This window comes from Xiphophorus couchianus, chromosome 19 (genome assembly GCF_001444195.1).
Source record: "Xiphophorus couchianus chromosome 19, X_couchianus-1.0, whole genome shotgun sequence".
In the NCBI taxonomy this organism is placed as follows: Eukaryota; Metazoa; Chordata; class Actinopteri; order Cyprinodontiformes; family Poeciliidae; genus Xiphophorus; species Xiphophorus couchianus.
The window spans coordinates 6,069,107-6,089,012 of NC_040246.1; the positions used below are offsets into that span (position 1 = coordinate 6,069,107).

Genomic DNA, 19,906 nt, shown 5'->3' on the forward strand with positions numbered 1-19,906 from the left:
ACCATAAATCCCAACAACAAACGCACACGCAGAAAGGAAGTAGGAAGATAAATCTTTTATTTTGCATCTACATTTTATCAGACTGTCCTGAAAGAAAACTTTCGCGCAAACAAGTAGATTTTTAAATGTGTAATTCTTGTGGATCCAACTGTATCTGAGCTGGATAAGGATATAAATGTTTTTAGGACTTCTTTTTTTTTTTAAAATGATACCATCACTACTATGGCCAGCAGATGCCCTTATTACCACCTGATTCAGTATGTCAATAATCATTGCGTTGGACCTATTTGTTGCACTCTTTCGAATCTAAGTGATTGGTTGTTTTTTTTTTTTTTTTGTTTGTTTGTTTGTTTTCTTCTGAGCGCCACCTTAAGGAAAAATGTAGCTTGTGTGTCTGCACATCCACAAATGCAATATAGAAATTGTACGGGTTGTAAATGACACACAAAGAAAATGTTACTTTCTTAAGTATGTCGCTTGTGCACTCTGCATCCAGCTGCTGCTATGCGCGCCTGTCCATATTTCTGCACTCACACAAATCTAGATTTCATGTAAATAACTCACAAAGATAACAATCGGACATGTTTGTAATGTCTTTAATAATAATCCCGATGGCCCACTGACACTTGCATTTGACAAAAGACAAATGCCTTCTGGAGAAACATTTTTTATGGTTTGGCTTTCGAATCCAAGAGCATGACACCAGTGGTCATGGTGATGGCAGCATCATGCTGGTGCATTGCACAAAGGAAGGTTAAATGGGACAATTGGAACATCAACATAAAAACAAGGGTCTAAGAAACACATCAAAAGTGGTGTAGGAATGAATAAAGAGGCTAATATTCAGGTTCTGAAATGTGTGCATTGACCTCACACTAACTCAAATGTCATAGACTAACCCGAACCTAAAATTCAAATATATGACAAAACTTATTTAAACGAACTCCAAAGCAGAAAATTCCCAATGAATTCAGAATTATCCCGTGTTTCTTGTATATTCATTATTTTTCCTAAAATATCTTACTTTATAGAGCACACTAGAGAAGAATGGCCATTTACTCCTAAGCTGAACAAAATAAAAGTGAAAGAAAATACAGCGTGGTGGGGTTTTTTTTTTTGTTTATATACCACTTTTATGAGAAGTTACCCCCATCTGGTTTGAATAATGATCTGTCCGACCCACCAGCTCTTCTTTATGCTTCTTCTGGAGTCAGCCTCCAGATGTTGGACGCCGGCTCCGAACATTCCAGCTACTAAGTCTACTACCTGCTCTGACAAATATACACTCATACTCTGTGTGCTGCTTGCACACAGTACATACGCCGCAGACACACAGGGAAGTTCAAAGCTGTGCCAGGAGCAACATGCAGCAGCGGGAGGTTACAGTCCGGATCAGACTCGATTCAACCGAGACAACCAGTCAGAAACAGAAGCCTCATTGTTAACCAGGCTGAGGATAAATTAGAAAAGCAGCAATGTGCTGTCACAAAAGAAAATAATGCACGTTAGACAAATTAACAATATGCAATAACTTAGCTTAAGGCTTTGAGGCAAATAGTAGTTGTTAAGATGTAGCATTTAGCTTTCCTAAATTGTTTTACCCACAAAGTAAAGTTATTCCTTCACTGCTGCACAGAACATCTTCACAGCTATCTGAGAGTAAGGTTAAAATACGAAGCATGCTGCGAGCCCCTTACTCAAATGAACACATCTGTTATCATAGCCATTTTTTGATGAAAAGCTCCCTTCTGGTCTTAATCACGGTTTCCTGAACACCACTCACACAGAGACATAGTTGAAAAGAGAAGAAAATAGCAGGTCCAGCAAAATTAAAGTAACTAGATATATGGTTTCCAGTGGTATCCTGCATCTATATTTGTCCTCCCAAGGTGATACGTGAGAAGCCATCTTTCTCGCAATTCCAACTCCAAGTCTTCACTTGATTTTTCAGCAGACATAGACAGCAATTTTACAATGGTCCATCTTGACCCCCTCACCACAGACGGTTAATGCAGGTTTATTAGACCAACATTTTTAAGCACAAATTAAACAATTCACGAAATGGAAAATGTCTTCCACCTGAGCTCGCGATCTCTGCAGCCCCTCCAGAGTCACAAACCTCTCAACTGCTTTCCCTATTAACACTCCTCGAGATAATTTCCTAGACAAATTCTTTTTGGGGGGGGTCTTCCAACATTTTGAAAACCGTGTATTGTTATCCATCCACTTCCTAATGATGCACTAATTTGTGTGGGTCTGTCGTTTAACATCTCAACAAAATACACAGAAGTTTGTTGTATCAAGGGAAAATGCGCAATAATCTTCGAGAGCCATAAAAACTTTTGCAATGAACTGGTGTCGTTAGAGGGGGAGGGGGGGAGAAAAAGCTGTCCGGCGAGTGATAAATGGTCACTTATGTAAAAATATCACCATCCATCAAAGGCTCCTCACCAATACGCTCGTTTCTCCTCCCATCTGGCACACAAACCTCCCCCAGCTGTTTGTCTCTCAGTGGGACACAGCACATGAAAGGAGCCCAAAATGCCTCCTTCTATCCTATATCAATCCTCCTGATTGCTGTCAAAGATGACAGGGTTTCCACTCGATTTGATTTGATTCCAAAAGAAAATTTGGATCTTTTTGGATCCTATAGCAGATTCAACCTACTAGCAGAAAAGAGGTGAAAGAAAACATATATACTGTATATATAAAAAAAACTCTCTTCAAGTTTTATGGGCATTCCCTTTCATGCATGCAGAAAGACAAGTCTGGTTAATCCCACATAGTTTCAATAAAAGCACGGTTCACACGCGGGCTTTGATCTCCTCTGCCTCCCTTTTCACGCTATTTCGAGAAACAGATCCCGCTGTTACGGAAGGGCCCTTCCTATGCTTGACCCAACCTCACTGTTGATGTAAGCAGCCGATGTGTGTAGAGCACTTCTTTCCCCGACTTATAAGACAAGCCTTGTGCCACAAAACTCTATCAAATCCATCTCCATCTCAGTCCGGCTCATCTCTCCCATAAATCAGAGAGGAATCCGACAGCTTTGCCGTCTGCATAAACAGGTTCAGGGTTCTGCGGGATGGTTTGTAGTACCTCGGTCAATCCTCTGTGCAATCCCGGCTTCACTTCCCACGTGAGCCTTGAAAGAGTTCTGCATATCCCGGCAAAACATTCTTGGCAGGAATAAGTGCAGGAGTTTCCATTGTAATGACCAAGAAGCCTGTGTTACTGAGCCCGTCCTCACAGGTAATCCAACGAGGCTCGTCCTGTGGGAAGGATCACTGTTTACATGCACTTAAAAGGGTGTTTGTGGCAGTTTGCAGCAGTATTATCACTGCTTTTAGACAATTTTCTCTATAAAATTCATGGCTTAGGCACAAATAAAATTGGGTGTCACTGAGAGTTGCATTAAAATGTTTAAAATCTTGTCTAATTATACACACACACGCAAAAAAACTTTACTCTCACGTCAAGGACGTGCAAACACTTTTACCACTAAAAACAAAAGATTGTATATACATGAAAAGTGATGTTTTATTGCCATCTACTGTTGAACTCAGAGAATCTAATAGTTCGGACAGCTCATCCTTTTTTCTTTTCTTTTTTTACATTTTACAAAAGAGAATTAGAAAGAGAATCAAAAGAATTCTGTCAGTTTTTTATTTTTCCTACTAGCTCTAATCTTCTTTCATAACATTTTGATTGATTTCATAAGTATGGAGCAGAATTTTTCACTTCATAGTAGTTGCGGTATTAGAAGTACCTTCCAACTGCGCACTAGAAAACCATTCTGAAACTGGACTGAATCCATACTTTACATGAATTTATAAATATCTTGTTGGTAGACGGTGGAGTTATTTTGAAGAGAGATGAATGGAGAACAACTCTATTGCAATAAAACACAATTAAATAATTTGTCAGTGAAGCAAAGACTGGGACATCTGAAGGGACTTTATTTTGCAAAACAATGAAAAGAAAGTGTTTTCAGGGCAGCAGCCAAACATTTGTCAGAATAGAGAAAATAGGTATCCAAATATTTTCCAGAGCAGGTCAATTTCCCCACTTGAAACTGCAAATATGTATGACACTCCAGCATTGGTTGCCTATCTTCCACTTTCAGATACAGTATGTAACGATCCAAACATACATATGAGCCAGTTTTGCTTTGACAAATAGAAGTAGCCCTATCAAAAGCAAAATAATCTGCAAAGTCCAAATCCTATTACATCTGAGACAGACAATTGTGCAAATACTAGAAAACTCACAAGATCATTATTTGAAGGCAAAAGGATCTCAAACAGAACCAAAAGCAGTCATGGTAGCCATCCCAAGAGCTTCTGTCACAAAAACACTTCATGTCAGGACTTTCATATCTTCTGAAGCAACCAAAACCCCCTGAAGGTTGATGTACATAGCAAACGAGTAAGCTGGATTCGTAGCTTGGAGGTGGGTCGTAGCTACAGAAGATGTTCTGTAGGATCATTTGAAACAAAAACTCTCACCATTCACACAAATTGAACATACATATTCTGGACACCATTGACCTTGAAGGTCGACTTAGTTAGCTACATGACTAAAGGAAGCAAGGGTCTTTACAACCAGCAGACAATGGAGTCATAGGCAAAAACCCAGCTGGAACATAGCTGTGCATGATTTGATAGTTTTAATTCATGAGCACTCAAACGTGGAAAGAAGCTGAACAACCAGAGGCAGCTTTAAGAGGAGATCATGATGAAACCATTTACCAAAGTGAACAGTCACGTTCAGAAAACACTCTCAAGCCTTCTGGTTGTCTCTTTAGCCCGTTTCAGATCACAGTTTTGCAATAAACACGTAACAATGAACAATGCCATTATAGTTTACTTTATTCTTCCATATCATACAAGTCGATCAGTCAGGGTTGAAGGTCTTGTGTCCTTTTACAGAATGCTCTGTGATTTACCCAAAAGCCTTAGTTTGCAACGCACAGCATTCCCCTGAGCCATACGCAAGACATGTAATACCGCCGTGTTTATGTTGTTATGTTTCTGAGGTGGCGAGTCAACAGTGTCCTAACGGTCGACTATGCCTCTTGGCAGTGAGTTACATTTCCTCAATTCTAACCAATAATGCACACCAAATTGGACTGAAGACAGAATACTGGACTTTAGCCATTAGTTCAGCATCGATGCTGGATGTGGATAAAACAAAAGTGAGAAGGAGCGACAACTCATGGATCTGTGGTCAGAAGCCTGCGTCTCCAGTCTTGGTTGTTAAAAAATTCTTAAACAAATAATAGTCACCATTTTTTGAAGAGGATGTTGTACACCACCTTTGTGTTTTATTAACTAAAAGACAAACATTTAATGCGGCATTCTAGATGATTCACAAAGTTAGCTTAACTCCTGGAATTCCAGATTGGCATTTTAGTTACTTGGAGGCAGCGTAAAGAGATGCTTCTCCTTACGGTTGAATAATGAAACCGTCTGGCAAAAGAGACTAAATGAAAGAAATAAAACAAACAAAAATCTACTTTCTTACACATACACAGATGAGCACTAATGTGTTGAAGAAGACACCTCCTCTTTAGATGCCATGAGAATAGAAGTTACTTCGATATTAGGAATTTGTAATACATTTTTAAAAAGGCAAAACTTAATTTTTGTACAGGCACATGTACACACAAAATAAATACTTAAAATAAAATCGGACACGGCAAAGTGCTAGAGAGTGCTTAATTAACATGTGTTATTCATCTTGCAAAGTTCAGAATGAAGGCTCATAGACATACTTTCTCAGATTTATTTACAAGTATCAAACTGGTGCTTCGAATTAAAAGCTACTTTTTAAGCTACAAATTCCTTATAGAATGTTATGTAAATAAAGCAAATAAACTAGAATGATCGCAAGTAAAAAAAATATAGCAAACTATTTTGGTGGAATAATAATAATAATAAAAAACTAAACTAAAAATCAAATACTTTAGGATACCTGAAGCCCAGGCAAAAGTAACAGACCGGCTGCTGTGGTACAAAAACTGAACAGAAAACCTTCAAATGCCCCATTACAATCTGCATCTTTACACAAATTTAAAAAAAAAATCTATTTATGATTAACTTTTGACCAGTGACCTGATGTCATTAAGCATCATGTAAACATTTTCCTCACCCATTCTTAAGGATTGAGAGATTCTGTTACAGAAACCAGTTACTTTAAAACTTTTAAGAGGATTTAAAAACAGCATTATGGTGGAAAACTTTAAAAGTACCTTAAAGTATTGCTTTTATTCCTTCTTGTGCAGCAGACGAACTTCCTCCAAATCTAAATGCGTCATTCCCACATCTCACTGGCAGCAATTTGTCTCTTCTGAACACATGCAAACTCCTTCAAAACATTTTATGCTTCTGTCAGAGCACTCTAAACCACAACTAAATATAATCCTTAGGCTACACTGCTTCCAAGATATTAACACAATTAGAAGATATTTTTAATTTGGGTTTTCATCAGGAGGTAGGGTAAACATACATGCTTGGAAAAGCAGGTTCTCTTGCACCCAAATGGATCCAGCACCTCACAAAAGTCGACGTACTCTTTGAAGATTTTGTCCAATTACAACTACAACCCTCAACATTTCATTTTATTGTGGTTTTATGTGACAGACCAACACAAATTATGTATTCTCTACAAAGAAAATCTTAATGGTGTGACTTTTTAAGTTGCCCTTGTCCTCTTCAGATTTTAACCACACATCACTCTGTATTGGTCCATTCCAAAAAAAACAAAACAAAAAAAAACACTGAACCTTGAGGTTGTAATGTGAAAAAGTTTAAAATATCTCCAAAGCACTGTTCAGCAGGAGACTCAAATGTCCTGCGTTTATCTACCGTCACCCTTAACAGTGTAGGTAAATTAAATGAAGAAAAAAAAAAAAGACTAGCATTATTTTTTATACAAGTCCAGGAGTCTCTGTGCAGTCATATATTAGAGTGCAAACTCTGCACACAAACTCTCTAAAGTGTTTCCTACAGCTCTCCCACAAGTCGCCAAGCAGCGACAATATATTCCTTCGCTTCCCCTTAACTATGGATGCAACATGCAAATGTAAAAACGTCATTTCCTCCTTTTTTTTTTGCTACACATTCCGATCTTATCTTCTGCAGATGCAGTTTGCTTTAGGTAAGATTTGCTAACATTTATATGTACATTTAACAACAATTTGTTACGTTTCTTTTTTTTTTTCTTCAAAATAATTTCTACACATTTGCCAACTTGTGAAGGCCTCAAGTGAAAAAACAAAACAAAAAAACATTAAGTTTCATAGCATAGAGGAAGAAAACTGCCTCACTCTGCCTACCTCTGTCTGCTCCAGCCTGTTTGGGCTGCTGAGACAGCACAGTTGTCAGCTGGAAAGCACTGACCTTGGGACCGGGCTACATGCAGTAGAAAACTTGACTGCAGATCTGCAGTGCGAGTGGAGAAAAAGAAAGAAACTCTGTGATCTACATAAAAACCCACAGATGCTAAAGAGGGAGCTGTGTGAATGCAAAGTGAAAACAGAGTCAGATTTTCAGCGGAGGGGAGCTGCAATACAGCTAATAAGATTTTTTTTATTTTTTTTATTGAAACTGAAGTTAGCTAGCTGGCGTGCGAACAACGCACCCGAGTAGGAATGATATGATTTTGTGGAACATGGCCAAAGACTCCTCCTATAGTACCTGGCATGTGCTACACAGTGGTGCTATGAAAACAATGAATGGACAATTTGGTCTGAGTGTGAAGTGCAGCTGAAGCTGTCTGAGTCCAGTTTCTAGAATTTCAGCTTACAGCAGGGGAGGGGAGGATCGAAGTGGGACACCGGTTGAGCTGTGTGGTGAAGGCCAGTAGCTTTGGTGAAGCTTTAAAACCACAGAGGGCGATAGGAATCTGAGGTCTACACTGTTGCCATGGTCTAAATAGGAGTCATGTTCTTAATGCCAACTACAGATTCGTCAGCCACAGCTCTCCACACAGTCACCTGAAAAAAAAAAATAAATCAAGAATCACCTTATTACTCAAGAAGAACATTTTACAGAGCCATTCAGAAATGTACATACCATCATCTTTCGCATGAATGTCCTTTAATACTGGAGACGGACGTTTGTATCTAGTCCACACATTTTGAGTAAGGTTGAGATTTAATTTCAGTTCTGTAGAACCATTCACTAAAAGCTCAGTGCTAATGGGACATTCGTGCTGATAATGAGTGTATGTTAACCTCTGACTGTATTGTATATGCTGCAGATCCTAATTAGCTACAACTTTGTGTAAAAAAGAAAACAGGAAATCTTTACCAGAAACTGGTCTCCACTCTCTAGTTTTTTCACAATTTCTTTGCCCATGTCACCGTCTGGCAGCCTGAGATCCTCTCTGGTCTCTCCGTTGTCTTCCATCAGGGTCAGGAAGCCGTCTATGATATCAAGTACCTAAAATGTGCCTCCAGGCAAAGCATCCAAGAAAACAGAGAGCACAAATAAAATAAAACTGGCCGATATATCTGGGGAAAATTTTTTGGCAATTCAAGTTTAAAATTCACGACAGACATAAGAAGGTAATTGTGAGGTGGAAGAAATAGGAATCTGGTTTTCAAAGTTCTCAAAAAGTTCTCTCAGCAATATGGCAAACATGTTCTGATGAGATAAACTGGTAACAATATCAATATTGTGTCACTGATATAACAATATAACAAGCTTGATTTGTTGGCCTAATATTAAAGATACCCCTCTGATTGCTAGATGAAGCTTTGTCTACTTTATACTTCCATGAGGATCTGATATGTAAAATGTAATTTAAGAAGCTACTGAAATATGGATCTAGAAATTATGCAGAGATGCTATGTTGATTTGGAGAACAGGTACTGGAATATAATGTCGCTTCGACTGATGCAACTACTTCTAGGTCGTACAAACATTTCATGAATACCATAACCTTCTCCAAAAGGGTTATCTCACCTGATAGTCCTTTCTTATCACATTTGGGACATCCATGTTATGTGTGGAGGGGCAGATATCTTCATACTTCTTCGCAGTAAAAATGTCGATTCCAGTAAGATGCACCTAAGAGTAAAACTCATCTTTACTAAAATATGACTTCCAGAAAAAAAGTTTAAAGAAATAGACCTGGGTCTTACAATAAATTCTGAGAACAAACAAGGATTAAAAAAAACAACAACTAAATAAATAAAACATTTCTTTCACTCTGAAGCCAATGGAGGAGACAGGTTTTACCTTGGCATGCCCATGCTTTCCAGTCTTGGAGGTAGACATCTCAACTATCTTACAGGGACGTCCTTTCAGCATAACAAAGCCATTCTTCCTCAGTGCAGAGCACTGAATGGGAAATGTAGCTGAGGCGCCAGCATCTGCGGTGGAGAAGTCATCATCTGCCATAGTGGGCCAGGGGCTGCTCCAGGCACCAAGGAAAAGAAGTTAGTACCTTTCTTTACATCTAACAGCAAGGAAAAAAACTTATCTTTATGAATATTTCACATGTAGAAAGCTATGTAACATCAGAAATCCGCTAAATATAACAACTTCTGTTTCAGTAGATGTGGATAAGACTGTGTTAAACACAGGAAAATTAATAAAAGCAACATGGAGGAACACATGGAAACTGATTGACTAAAATCAGAGCTCTACGGGGGCTGCCTTTAATCAGATCATAGAATTGTGATGAATTGATCTTCTTGTTGCAATTAATCTCAACATTTCCCCATGCTCTCTGCTTCTTTTTCTAACACCGTTGCCAACATTTTCAGTGAACTGCAGCGTCTCTAAATTTTTATTTTTTTCTTTGATAAATGGCAGATTTATTTTATCTGTTTCTTTCACCTTTTCATATTGATATTGTTCAAATACAAAGGTTTCTTGTATGAATCATGCAAGCCACACGATCTTAATCATTTGATTTTGATTTCATGTTTTTAAATGGTACACCAACTCTTGCTGCATCCTACGCCTTGCAAATCTCCCCCAAAAATCTGGAATGGGACTTGCTTCAAAACTCCTATCAATGTGCACCTACCCCTCTTGTTTCCTTCCACTTAACTTTTCATAATTGATCTTTCAGCATTCTTGTGGAGGGCCTTGTGACAGTTTGTTACATTGTTGTCAAGTCAGTTTTCTTCTCCATGATTGTCCAAACTAGCATGTTCGCCATCTAAAACAACGTCAATTTAAAGCTGCACTTTAGGATGATATAAACACGTTTCAGTCGAGGGAAATTTCAGCTTTTATTTCTCTCAATCAGGAGGAGCAACCAAAACTGTGTTGGGCACTCAGGCCACAAGCCAATAGCCTATTGCTATAGACGTGTTTGTACAACAATATGCCAATTGCTCCATTTTATTGTGGTCACTGTTCAATTGAACAATGACCGTTACATTAGTCCTTTCTCAGCAGTACAAACAACTGATAAAATTAAACCCATTAACGACGTGGCAATTTAGACAAAAGAGTATAAACTAGAAACTATAATCTCAGCTTCCAACATCTCAATTTCTCGCAGTTACTCCTGCTAGCTTTCTCACTGTACATCCACCCTGGCTGCAGATGCTAGCTAAAGCACCACCCTCCCATTTCATTCGCACAAATCACTGCTGGGGCGCCGGTGATTACGAAGCCCACCTATTATCAAATATTAGACGAAGCTATGCTATACCAGTGTCCATCATGTTGCTTAATGAGCAGTTACTGTCAAAACATGTTATTAGGAGTCTGCCTGGCTTACCTTCTGTGTCGCTTACACCAAAAGATGAGAATCAAGTCGCATGCGTGGAGTTTCGTGGAGGAGTGATGTAGGTGGGCGGTGAACTCCGGGCAGCGCCGACGTAGTGGAGGCAGCGCTCCTCCCTGACTGAGCGCGTGGACAGCTAAAACTCTCATCTTTGGTTAAGCACAATATATTTCTCATGAACGTTACATATTCGTTACACATAAGCAAACAGTTTGTTTTAATAAGGGTCGAGTTACCAGCATTGATAGTGCACTATCAATCACTCTCAATTTTCTAAGAAATTTTAAATAAGGCCAATAAAAATGGATTTTTGATACAGAGACGTTATGGTATACAGGCATCTTATGGCCTAGAATAATCAAATGGAAGACTAACAGTTCTCCAGTGACAGCTTCCATAATGAGGTTATGGCACCTTACGTCATTTCTAAAGATCTATCCAAGCAAATTCATTGAAAGTTAAGTGGAAGGAAAACGTGTGGGCACAGGCAACAGTTAATGTGAGGCAAAGCCCACTGAAGACTTTGGGGGAGATTTATTAGGTGAGTGAGTTTCAAGAGCTACATAGAGGTGCAACTAACACATAAGCTACAACCTTCACAGCATCAGGAGCATCCTGCTATTCAGATAAAGGTGCATTTTCCAGATTCTGGAAGAAGAGTGGAGAATCACACAAACCACACAATTTCAGTCTTTTAATGTTGGTTCACTGTGTTTTATCAAGTCCAAAGTCAACCTAGATATCTACCGGCAAACTTTAAAGTTCTTCATGTTTCCTTCTCCTAATGGGAAACACGAAGTGCTACGGAGATCCTGATGTCATTTTCCAGCAGTCTGAACTCTGGGTTTTCCATAATCATCAAAACAATAGAAATATACACTTGAAATATAAAAAACCAAAGTATAAAAGTAAAAGTGTCTAGCATATTAATACTATTAGGTGTATCATTACATTTATAAAATTGGGAAATGACAAGTAAACCTACTAAGTAAAGCTAGTGAAGTACAATAGGAATGCTTTTATTGTTTTTTCATACAGAAAAAGAAATATTGAAAGCTTACATTTTCAGATGTTTTTTATATAATACTGCAGATAGACGAAGTGATAAAACTACATGCCATAAAGGTCACACTTTTGAAGTACAAAATAATGTTTTCTTCTGACATAGATACTGCATAAAACATTTTTTAAAGCTTGTGTGAAGTCAGAAAATGTCCAAAGATACCCTGAAAGTTTTTCTTTGTTGAATAATAAACATACATTTAGAGCTGATTTAACATTAAAAAAAATACAGTATGTTTTTTGTCTGATAATGATCAGCATTTACCCTGTTGCTCCTAAGATTTCAATATTATTGTGAAATAAAATTTTATTTCAATTAATATGATGCTTTAGAACAATTCAAAAATTCTGCCTCACTTGTTAATTAGAAACGTGCATTATCTTCCTTGTTTGATCCAGAGGGTGGAGCAATGTCTGCTCCACCCACTCATTAAGTTGCAATCTTCTGAGGCGTCTCCTTTTCTAGCAAGCAGTAAGGTAACAGGTCTCTTAAAAAGATTTGAGAGATGCTTCTGAACTTTGCTCCCAAATCTTACAAGACAGTAGAACCTCTGGAATGTTACGCAAAAAAATTTCCATTTCAACTTCAATTCAAATTATATCTGCCCTTGGAAAACCACAACCCTCAAGCACCTATTTAGGTGAAAAAAAAAAAAGTAATTTTTTTTATTTCAAATATTGAAGCTGTTCAAGTAAACTGCATTGGATTCCACTAACTAAATGGAAGTTTTATCAGATTCTTCAACACAGGGAAGAATTGTGTCAAATTTTGCAGGAGATTTTAGACAGAGCGGTGTAATTCATTTACTTGTCGGCTTTGCCTTCCAGTTTTTATGCTTTTTATATTATCCCTCATTTAGACCAGCTTTATTGCTGATCACATAACACAAGCTAACCATGCTGTAATTGGAGCTGGCACAGTTTTTGCTCATAGTGTCCTTACTCCTTCAACAACTGTTTTGCAGTTTTTCTTTAAGACTCAAATGTATTGATTAATGTACATATTACTGTTGCTATGTGTTGTTTCCATTTTACGTTTACAGATATTTAGCTTTAACGAATTTTATAACTTTTCTCCCCCATATGCTGGGTATATGGTTTGTTGTCATTGTAAAACACTTATAATAGTAAACTTTTACTTTCATTACTGTAGTAAAAATTTGAATTCGGTTACATGTAAACATTGCGAAATTTAACTGATGCTGTTGTGTAGAAAAAAAAGTGGGGGGAGTGGGCGAGGGATATATTTAAATAAATGTACTATGTCATTAACAAACGGTACTTCTTGGAAAATATTTTGTCATGTTACAAACACAAACTTTTACATAACTGGGATTTTATGAGATAGGGTGACACAAAGTAGTGCTTAACAGTGCTGTGGAAGTAAAACAATACACAACGCTGCTATAAACATGTAAAAAAGTTTTGTTTGTATTTGTATTCAGCCCCGTTTACTTTAAAACACCTAAATAAAAGTCACTTAAGCAATTGATATCTATAAATTAAACTGTTATGAGAAAGCCTCAGAGGTTTCCTAGAAATTAATACTGAAGAACCAACATCACAAAGCATGAAGTTAGCATGAAGTTGGTTAGCTTCATGCTAACTAATTTCCAATCATATTCGTCTATTCCCTTTACGATTATACTCTAATTTGAATCAGTCTATCATATACATGACCAATAAAACACTTTAAAGTGTGTTGTTGTAACTCGATAACACGTGAATAAGGTCAAGAGGTTTTGACCTCTTTGACATCTTTGGGATGCACGGTGGAACAGTTGGTAGCAATGTTGCCATGCAGCCACCGTAGCTGCTGCTGCCTTAAGCATCACTGGACGATTTGAGCTGCTCCAGTTCAGCAATGTCTTTGGGGATCCTCTTTTTCTTTTGGAAGACTGCGGCAATCTCCTCAAACGTTTTGCCCTTGGTCTCAGGAACCCGGAAATAAATGAATATGGTGAAGCAGAGAAGCAACACGGCAAACAGGACGAACACATAGCAGCCCATCCAAGCCTGGTGAGGAATGCAGAAAAATATTTATTGAAAATGCAGCCGGTGTTTGATTGTGGGATATGATGTCTGCGGTAGTTCACAGCACCGTGCACATACTTTATCTGGCTCCTTACTTGTATGTATGGGAAGGTCATGCCAATGATAAAGTTACTGGTCCAGTTGCAGCAGCCTGCGAGGGCGATGGCGGCCGGCCGAGGCCCCTGGCTGAACAGTTCAGCCACTATGAACCAAGGAATGGGACCAGGGCCAATCTCAAAGAAGCTTACAAACAGAAAGATAGCTGCCATGCTGACATAGCTCATCCAGGAGTAGTCATGCTAGAGAGAAAAGAGCAGATTTTTGCCATTCACCTCATGCTTGCACGAATTCAATTCTTGAATGGATTTTGATTGATAAATTTAAAAAAAATGTGATATGCCAAATTTTGAGGTTTCAATATCAGTAAGCCAGACTCATCAAAAAGAAAAGAAATAAAGACTTGAAATATTTGACTGTGTGAAATGAATCTGTGCTTGTGTATCAGTTTGCCTCGGTGTCTCATAAACTCCTGTGGTCGGTTTTAGCTGAGACTGGAGATCTTCCACTTGGTCGAACAAACCTGGAATTTGAGACCCACTGTCATGGCAACAGCACAGCAGCACATCCCTCCCAGACCAACCAGAGTCAGAGTGCGCCTCCCGGCTCTGTCCACCAGTGCAACCTGGGACACACAGAGCACGCTTACAGACAGACTGAAATCATACAACACGTGACGCTGGTGTTGCACATTTGAGCGCATTACTTACAGACACCAAAGTAAAGACCGTGTTGATGACCCCCACTCCTATCGTGGCATAGACTGGCTGACTGACACCAGCTTGGGTAAAGATGGCTGTAGAGTAGTAGAAGATCTGACAGACGAATGCAAAAAGAAAGAATCCATTATCCAACATTACTAAAGTCACATTTTAGCGGTTTGCTATACTTTATTAAACATTTCTGTTGATACCTCTACACAGATTAAATCACTACAGTGTGGTATTAAGTAAAATAAATAAATAAAAATTTACACTTACTGCGTTAATGCCAGACAGCTGCTGTGAAAGGTGCATCATGAGGGCAACAAACAGCTGCTTCCTATATACAGAGGAGAGGATCTAAGAGAGAAAAGAGAGACAAAAATAGCATATGATATAATATAATAAAATAGCAATAGTAGCATATGGCGGAACGGTAAACCCACATCATGGAGGTGCTACCCAGAAAAATGGAACATTTTTGCAATGCTGTCATGTTAGTATGGCATTGCAATATATAACAAAATACCTCTAAAAATACCTGGAAAATTTCCAGCGTTTTGTTGAATTTATCCCAAAAGTAAGGGAATACTGAAGGTGAAAGGAGCTCTAATACAATTCTCATGAGATGTCCCTAATAAAATAATCAGATTATTTATATCTTAATATAATATATTATATTGCCCCAAGCAGGTGTGGAACAAAAAACAATGCAGGTCAAACTCCAAAAATCCAAAGTTTAATTCCAGACAAGAATAGCAAGTGTAGTGGCTAAATCAGAAGAGTGCATGGTAACCCAGCCCAGTCCCAAAGTCCACAAACCAATTTAATAGAGCACAACTTTGACAAACTGCAAAAGTTCAAACACAAACTAACAGTAAACACACAGGTTATTACCAGTAAATTAATATTTATTGTATAGGTAAATTTTGTTTTTTATTTATTTGTTTAAAACTGATTTTTTTTTTTACAGTAGCATAACCTCAAGCTGGAAGAATGCCGATGTTGCAATTCTCTAACAATGAACTTTGGAGTTTTTTTGTTTGTTTGTTTTTTTTTCCTAGTCTTTTCACAGTTTCAGGGGGTTTAAGCTTTCTACCTGCTGTTCTGCGTGCAATAAGTTACAACCAGTTCCTATTTTCATGGATTTTCTGGATTTATGAAGGTCCATTCACATCTAGCCTTAGATGTAGGGACACACTCTTTTGATTTTTTCTGTTTTGAAAAGAGGCCAAAAAAAGATGGGCCCCTATTCCATAGCATATTTATGTCCCAGTGAAGCAAAATATCATACTACCTGAAGCCTCCCCAGCACTCTAAATCAACCAAGTTTATAGTTGTGTAACTCCATAAACAGTGCTCACCTCTGTAGCGAGAGAGACCTACCAAAGAATGGATCGACACCTTCGGCTCTTTGTCTGCTTCTTCCTTCTCCCTCCTCATTTCTTCCAGATCGTGAGCAGGATCATACGCCCCCTTTAGACGAAGCAAACCTGAGGAAGAAGTGCAGCATGAAAACACTCAGGAGCAAAAACCTGCAGAAATTAGTATCATGCAGTAACAGGCAACATTCTTGAAATCTTTTGCTTAAATAAAAGTTGCTTTTCTGAAATGACAATTTCTCCACTGTGAGTGAAATGTTTCAGTTATTTTTGTTGGAGGTAGTATGAAAACAAAATATTAAAACACCTATTTTCTATATGGCTATTGAAACACATCCCAGCAGAACCTTTGCTCATGCAAAAATGTTTGCTTTATTTATTGATTGATTTATTTTACCAGGTACATTGTTTAAGAACAAATGATCATTTTCATCAACAACCTGCATTTTTGCAAGCTGTGTTCAACAAACTCTGGTATAAAGTTGCGCTGATTTTTGCAAAACTCGCTACGCTGCTTTGACACTTACCAGCAGCTCACTGTTGACCTCCATTTGGAGGACAGAGGGGAATGTGGTGCCATTTTTCTCATCTTATATTATGCAAGTCGTATTTACACGAGAGACAAAACAAACTAAAACAGTTAATTCTGCTTGTGTTTGCATGTGTTGGTTCTTACTTTTCCGGGCTTCCTGCTCTTTTCCCATCAGGATGTAAAGGTAGCGTGGACTCTCGGGGCAAAGCGGCAACAAAATGGATTGTAATACCGCAGGAGCTCCGGACAGACCAAGCAGCACGTGCCACATTTCATCGTTACCGAGAATAAAATCCAAACCTATTACCTGCATACAAATACATGTTATTAATGGGTTAAATACTTTATGTTTTATTCAAGCGAAAATGATGCCCTGTTCTGGTCTAGGTGTGTGAGAGTTTAACCTACCTGGCTGAGTAGGATGCCAATGACAATGGCCAACTGATGTAACGCTCCCAGAGCTCCTCTGTAAGCTTTAGGTGCAATTTCTCCAATATACATCGGTACCAATCCAGATGTTAAACCTGAAACATACATTTTAACAGATTACAGCATTTTCCTGCAAAATGCCTTAGTTGTGAAGTGAAGGCGATTCCAGATGTGTGGGTTTACCACAGTAGAAGCCCATGATGGCGCGGCCCGCAATGACCATGATGTGGGGCTTCCACATCCTGGACAGACCCATCAGCAGTCCAGCCACTACAGCCAAAACATTGACCATCAGCATGCCCCTCACCCTGCAGAACAGAAAAGAAAATAGGAATGTTTGCCCTCTTCTTTGTTTCATCTTTCGTGAAAATGTGATGTCCACTCTTGGAAATCTCTGACCTTCCTTTAAAGTTTCCAATAAATCCCACCAGGAAGGAGGACACCATCCCGCCAATGGAGAAGATGGCCACCGACAGTGACCAGTACATGACCACGGAAGGATGCTTTTGTTCCTCTGGGGGACTTTCTCCCTCTGTGATGTTTTCTGGCAGTGCTGACCTCTCGGACCACACGCCCAAAGACAGAGCATAGTGCTTCTCAATGACCTGCAGCATAGAAAGAAAATAAAACTGCAGCACCGTATTTGGTCAGGTGATTTTAAAATGTGCCTAAAGCAAATGAATAGTGCGAAGTGTTTAAATCCCGCGACCTTTTTCATCTTTCATCACATTAAAACTAAACACCTTTATGAATTTTATAAATTTCACTTCTTGGGGTATTTCTTTAGTACTGGCTGGTATAATTTATAGTTTTTATCTTTTAACAGATCTTTGAGCCTTGGATCTCTGCAGCTCCTCCAAAGCTTTTTTGCAGCTTCTCTAGATTATGCGCTGCTTGACTGGCCTGGTTTTTGCAAGTTTGCAGCGGTGCAATAAAATCTTCACTTTCCTTCCACTCTTCCTTTGAGTCAGCGCATCACATAAAAATCCAATAAAATACATTAAAGGTTGTAATGTGGTGTAATGCGAAATATTAGATGAATGTAGATGTTTTTGCAAGGCCTTACACAGATCATGGAAATATTAAGTTAATATTTCATTGCAAATGCTTTAGAAGACTGAAAAGGGTTTGCAGCATTTGTGTAATCTGTCCTGAAGAATATTTTGTCCTTGTAAAAACAGTCATGTGTCATCTGACACACATGTTGTGCCTTTGATTTTTTTTTTTTTTTAAACTGCTACAGAGCAACTTGCTTATTTACGGAAGAGGATTACGGCCACAGGAAAAAATAAAAAAAATAATTCTGACTTTAAAGTCAGAATTCTGAGATCAAAGTCAGAATTCTGAGATTAAAATTTTTTTTTTTTTTTTTCGGTGGCCCTAATCCTCTTCCGTACTTATTTTTAGTAGGAAAAAATGAAAGAAATGAAGTAACTTTTTTTTTTTTTTAAGGGTTTTGTTATTGTTTTGAAGCAACACCGTAAATGAGAATAAACACACATTTTTCTTTGAGAGCAAATACTTTAGGGTGTGAAAAATCAAGCAGTTCATTTGCTCTGTAAGAGTGAATGCATGTTACCTTCTGGGGTGCATTGATGACTCCTAGACTGTATCCGAACTGCAGGGAACCCAGAGCTGCTGTGAACACTGCGATAGCCAGTGTACCTGTCAATTGCTGCGATCCAAACACAGTTTCACGTTCACAACCACATCAGCAAGCAAGTTAATGTTTCATAACAAAACTACTAGTAGAAAGTTTAGAAGAATCCTGGATGTTTTTTGGATAAATTTCTAAAATGCATAAAAAGAGCCTATTTTTTCAGGAATTCTCGTACCTTTCCCGTCTCCATGATGCGTTGAGAGTGTTCCCTTGAGGCTGGTAATGATCAATGAAATCTACATGCCTGATCACACAGTGTCCACTCTCTAATCGACCAACTAACACGCAGATACACACCCCCGCACACACGCTCAGATTCATGTGAGCATTGACAGCCTAGATAGGTCTTATCCCCAAAGGGAAGTCTTAGGTTATGTCTCATGCAGAAATATGTATGTTTGTAAAATATTATTTTACTAGCCCCTGGTTTTAGGACATTCTATATGTTATAACTTTAAATAGAACTTCAATAATAATGTACTAAACCTCAGATTGCATAGTTACTTTGTGTAATAGTTACTTTTTTTCCCCCCAATGTACATTAATACTTGCATTAAACTTCTCTGAGCGCTTACACGTGCAAACACGCTCAAACTTGTACGTGTGTGACATTTTGTTAATATATTACTAAGGCATGGACAAAGTCTGAGGGTCGACGCTGATACACATGTTTACACAAAATTAAGACAAAAAAATGCTCAATAGGCAAACAGGCTACTGTTATGGTAGTCTCTTTTATTTTTATTTTCCATCATCACTTTAAAAAATAAATCAATCCCCAAAACATTAGTAATGTTCTTTTGAAAAATAATAAAAACACAAACTGAACAGTTAAAAGTCTACAGTGGTTCTGGTTTTTGAAAGAAGAGATTTTAGCGTGGTGACAATTAATGCGCTCGCTTATGCTCGAACAAAGCGTGTGCATCCCAGGGAAGACGGTCTGTAGCTTGGCGCTTTATTGCTAAAATCTTCCCCTGCTCAGATCAGCGAAATGCAGCGTATGGCCGCACAGAAAACGGCTACAGTGTAAATGTTTAAAAATAATAATAAAAAAAAGTTCTTCAACACACTAAAAAGATTTCAAAAGGGGGGAAAAATGCACTTAAAAAAATTATGGTTGAGTTAGTATCTTGTTATCTCTTGTTGACCCTATAAAACAAGTTACGGCTGTTTGCAGGAGTAAAGTGACTCAAAGACAGGCCTGGAGGAAATGAAAAGTTGTAAGCTCTTGGAGACCTTCAGTGAGCCTAATATCCAAAATACTCATTTTTAAAAGTTTAATAATTTATACTCT

General features: G+C 38.3%; 2 protein-coding genes across 2 annotated transcripts; both read right to left on the minus strand.

Moving 5' to 3' along the window:
* Nucleotides 1-203: 203 nt before the first annotated feature.
* Nucleotides 204-10,919, minus strand: eif5a2 (eukaryotic translation initiation factor 5A2). Its single transcript, XM_028001379.1, has 5 exons — nucleotides 10,750-10,919; nucleotides 9,249-9,423; nucleotides 8,973-9,077; nucleotides 8,316-8,447; nucleotides 204-7,999 (listed from the first exon to the last, which is right to left on the minus strand). Exons 1-5 carry the CDS (start codon nucleotides 10,902-10,904, stop codon nucleotides 7,934-7,936), a joined length of 633 nt encoding a protein of 210 aa, XP_027857180.1. The 5' UTR covers nucleotides 10,905-10,919; the 3' UTR covers nucleotides 204-7,933.
* An 834-nt stretch (nucleotides 10,920-11,753) lies between these two features.
* On the minus strand, nucleotides 11,754-18,933 carry slc2a2 (solute carrier family 2 member 2). Its single transcript, XM_027999801.1, has 12 exons — nucleotides 18,788-18,933; nucleotides 18,532-18,627; nucleotides 17,352-17,557; nucleotides 17,136-17,260; nucleotides 16,932-17,047; nucleotides 16,668-16,830; nucleotides 15,996-16,102; nucleotides 14,889-14,969; nucleotides 14,619-14,723; nucleotides 14,432-14,533; nucleotides 13,947-14,150; nucleotides 11,754-13,833 (listed from the first exon to the last, which is right to left on the minus strand). The coding sequence occupies exons 1-12, from the start codon at nucleotides 18,800-18,802 to the stop codon at nucleotides 13,642-13,644; spliced, it is 1,512 nt and encodes a 503-aa protein (XP_027855602.1). The 5' UTR covers nucleotides 18,803-18,933; the 3' UTR covers nucleotides 11,754-13,641.
* Between the last annotated feature and the right edge of the window lie 973 nt (nucleotides 18,934-19,906).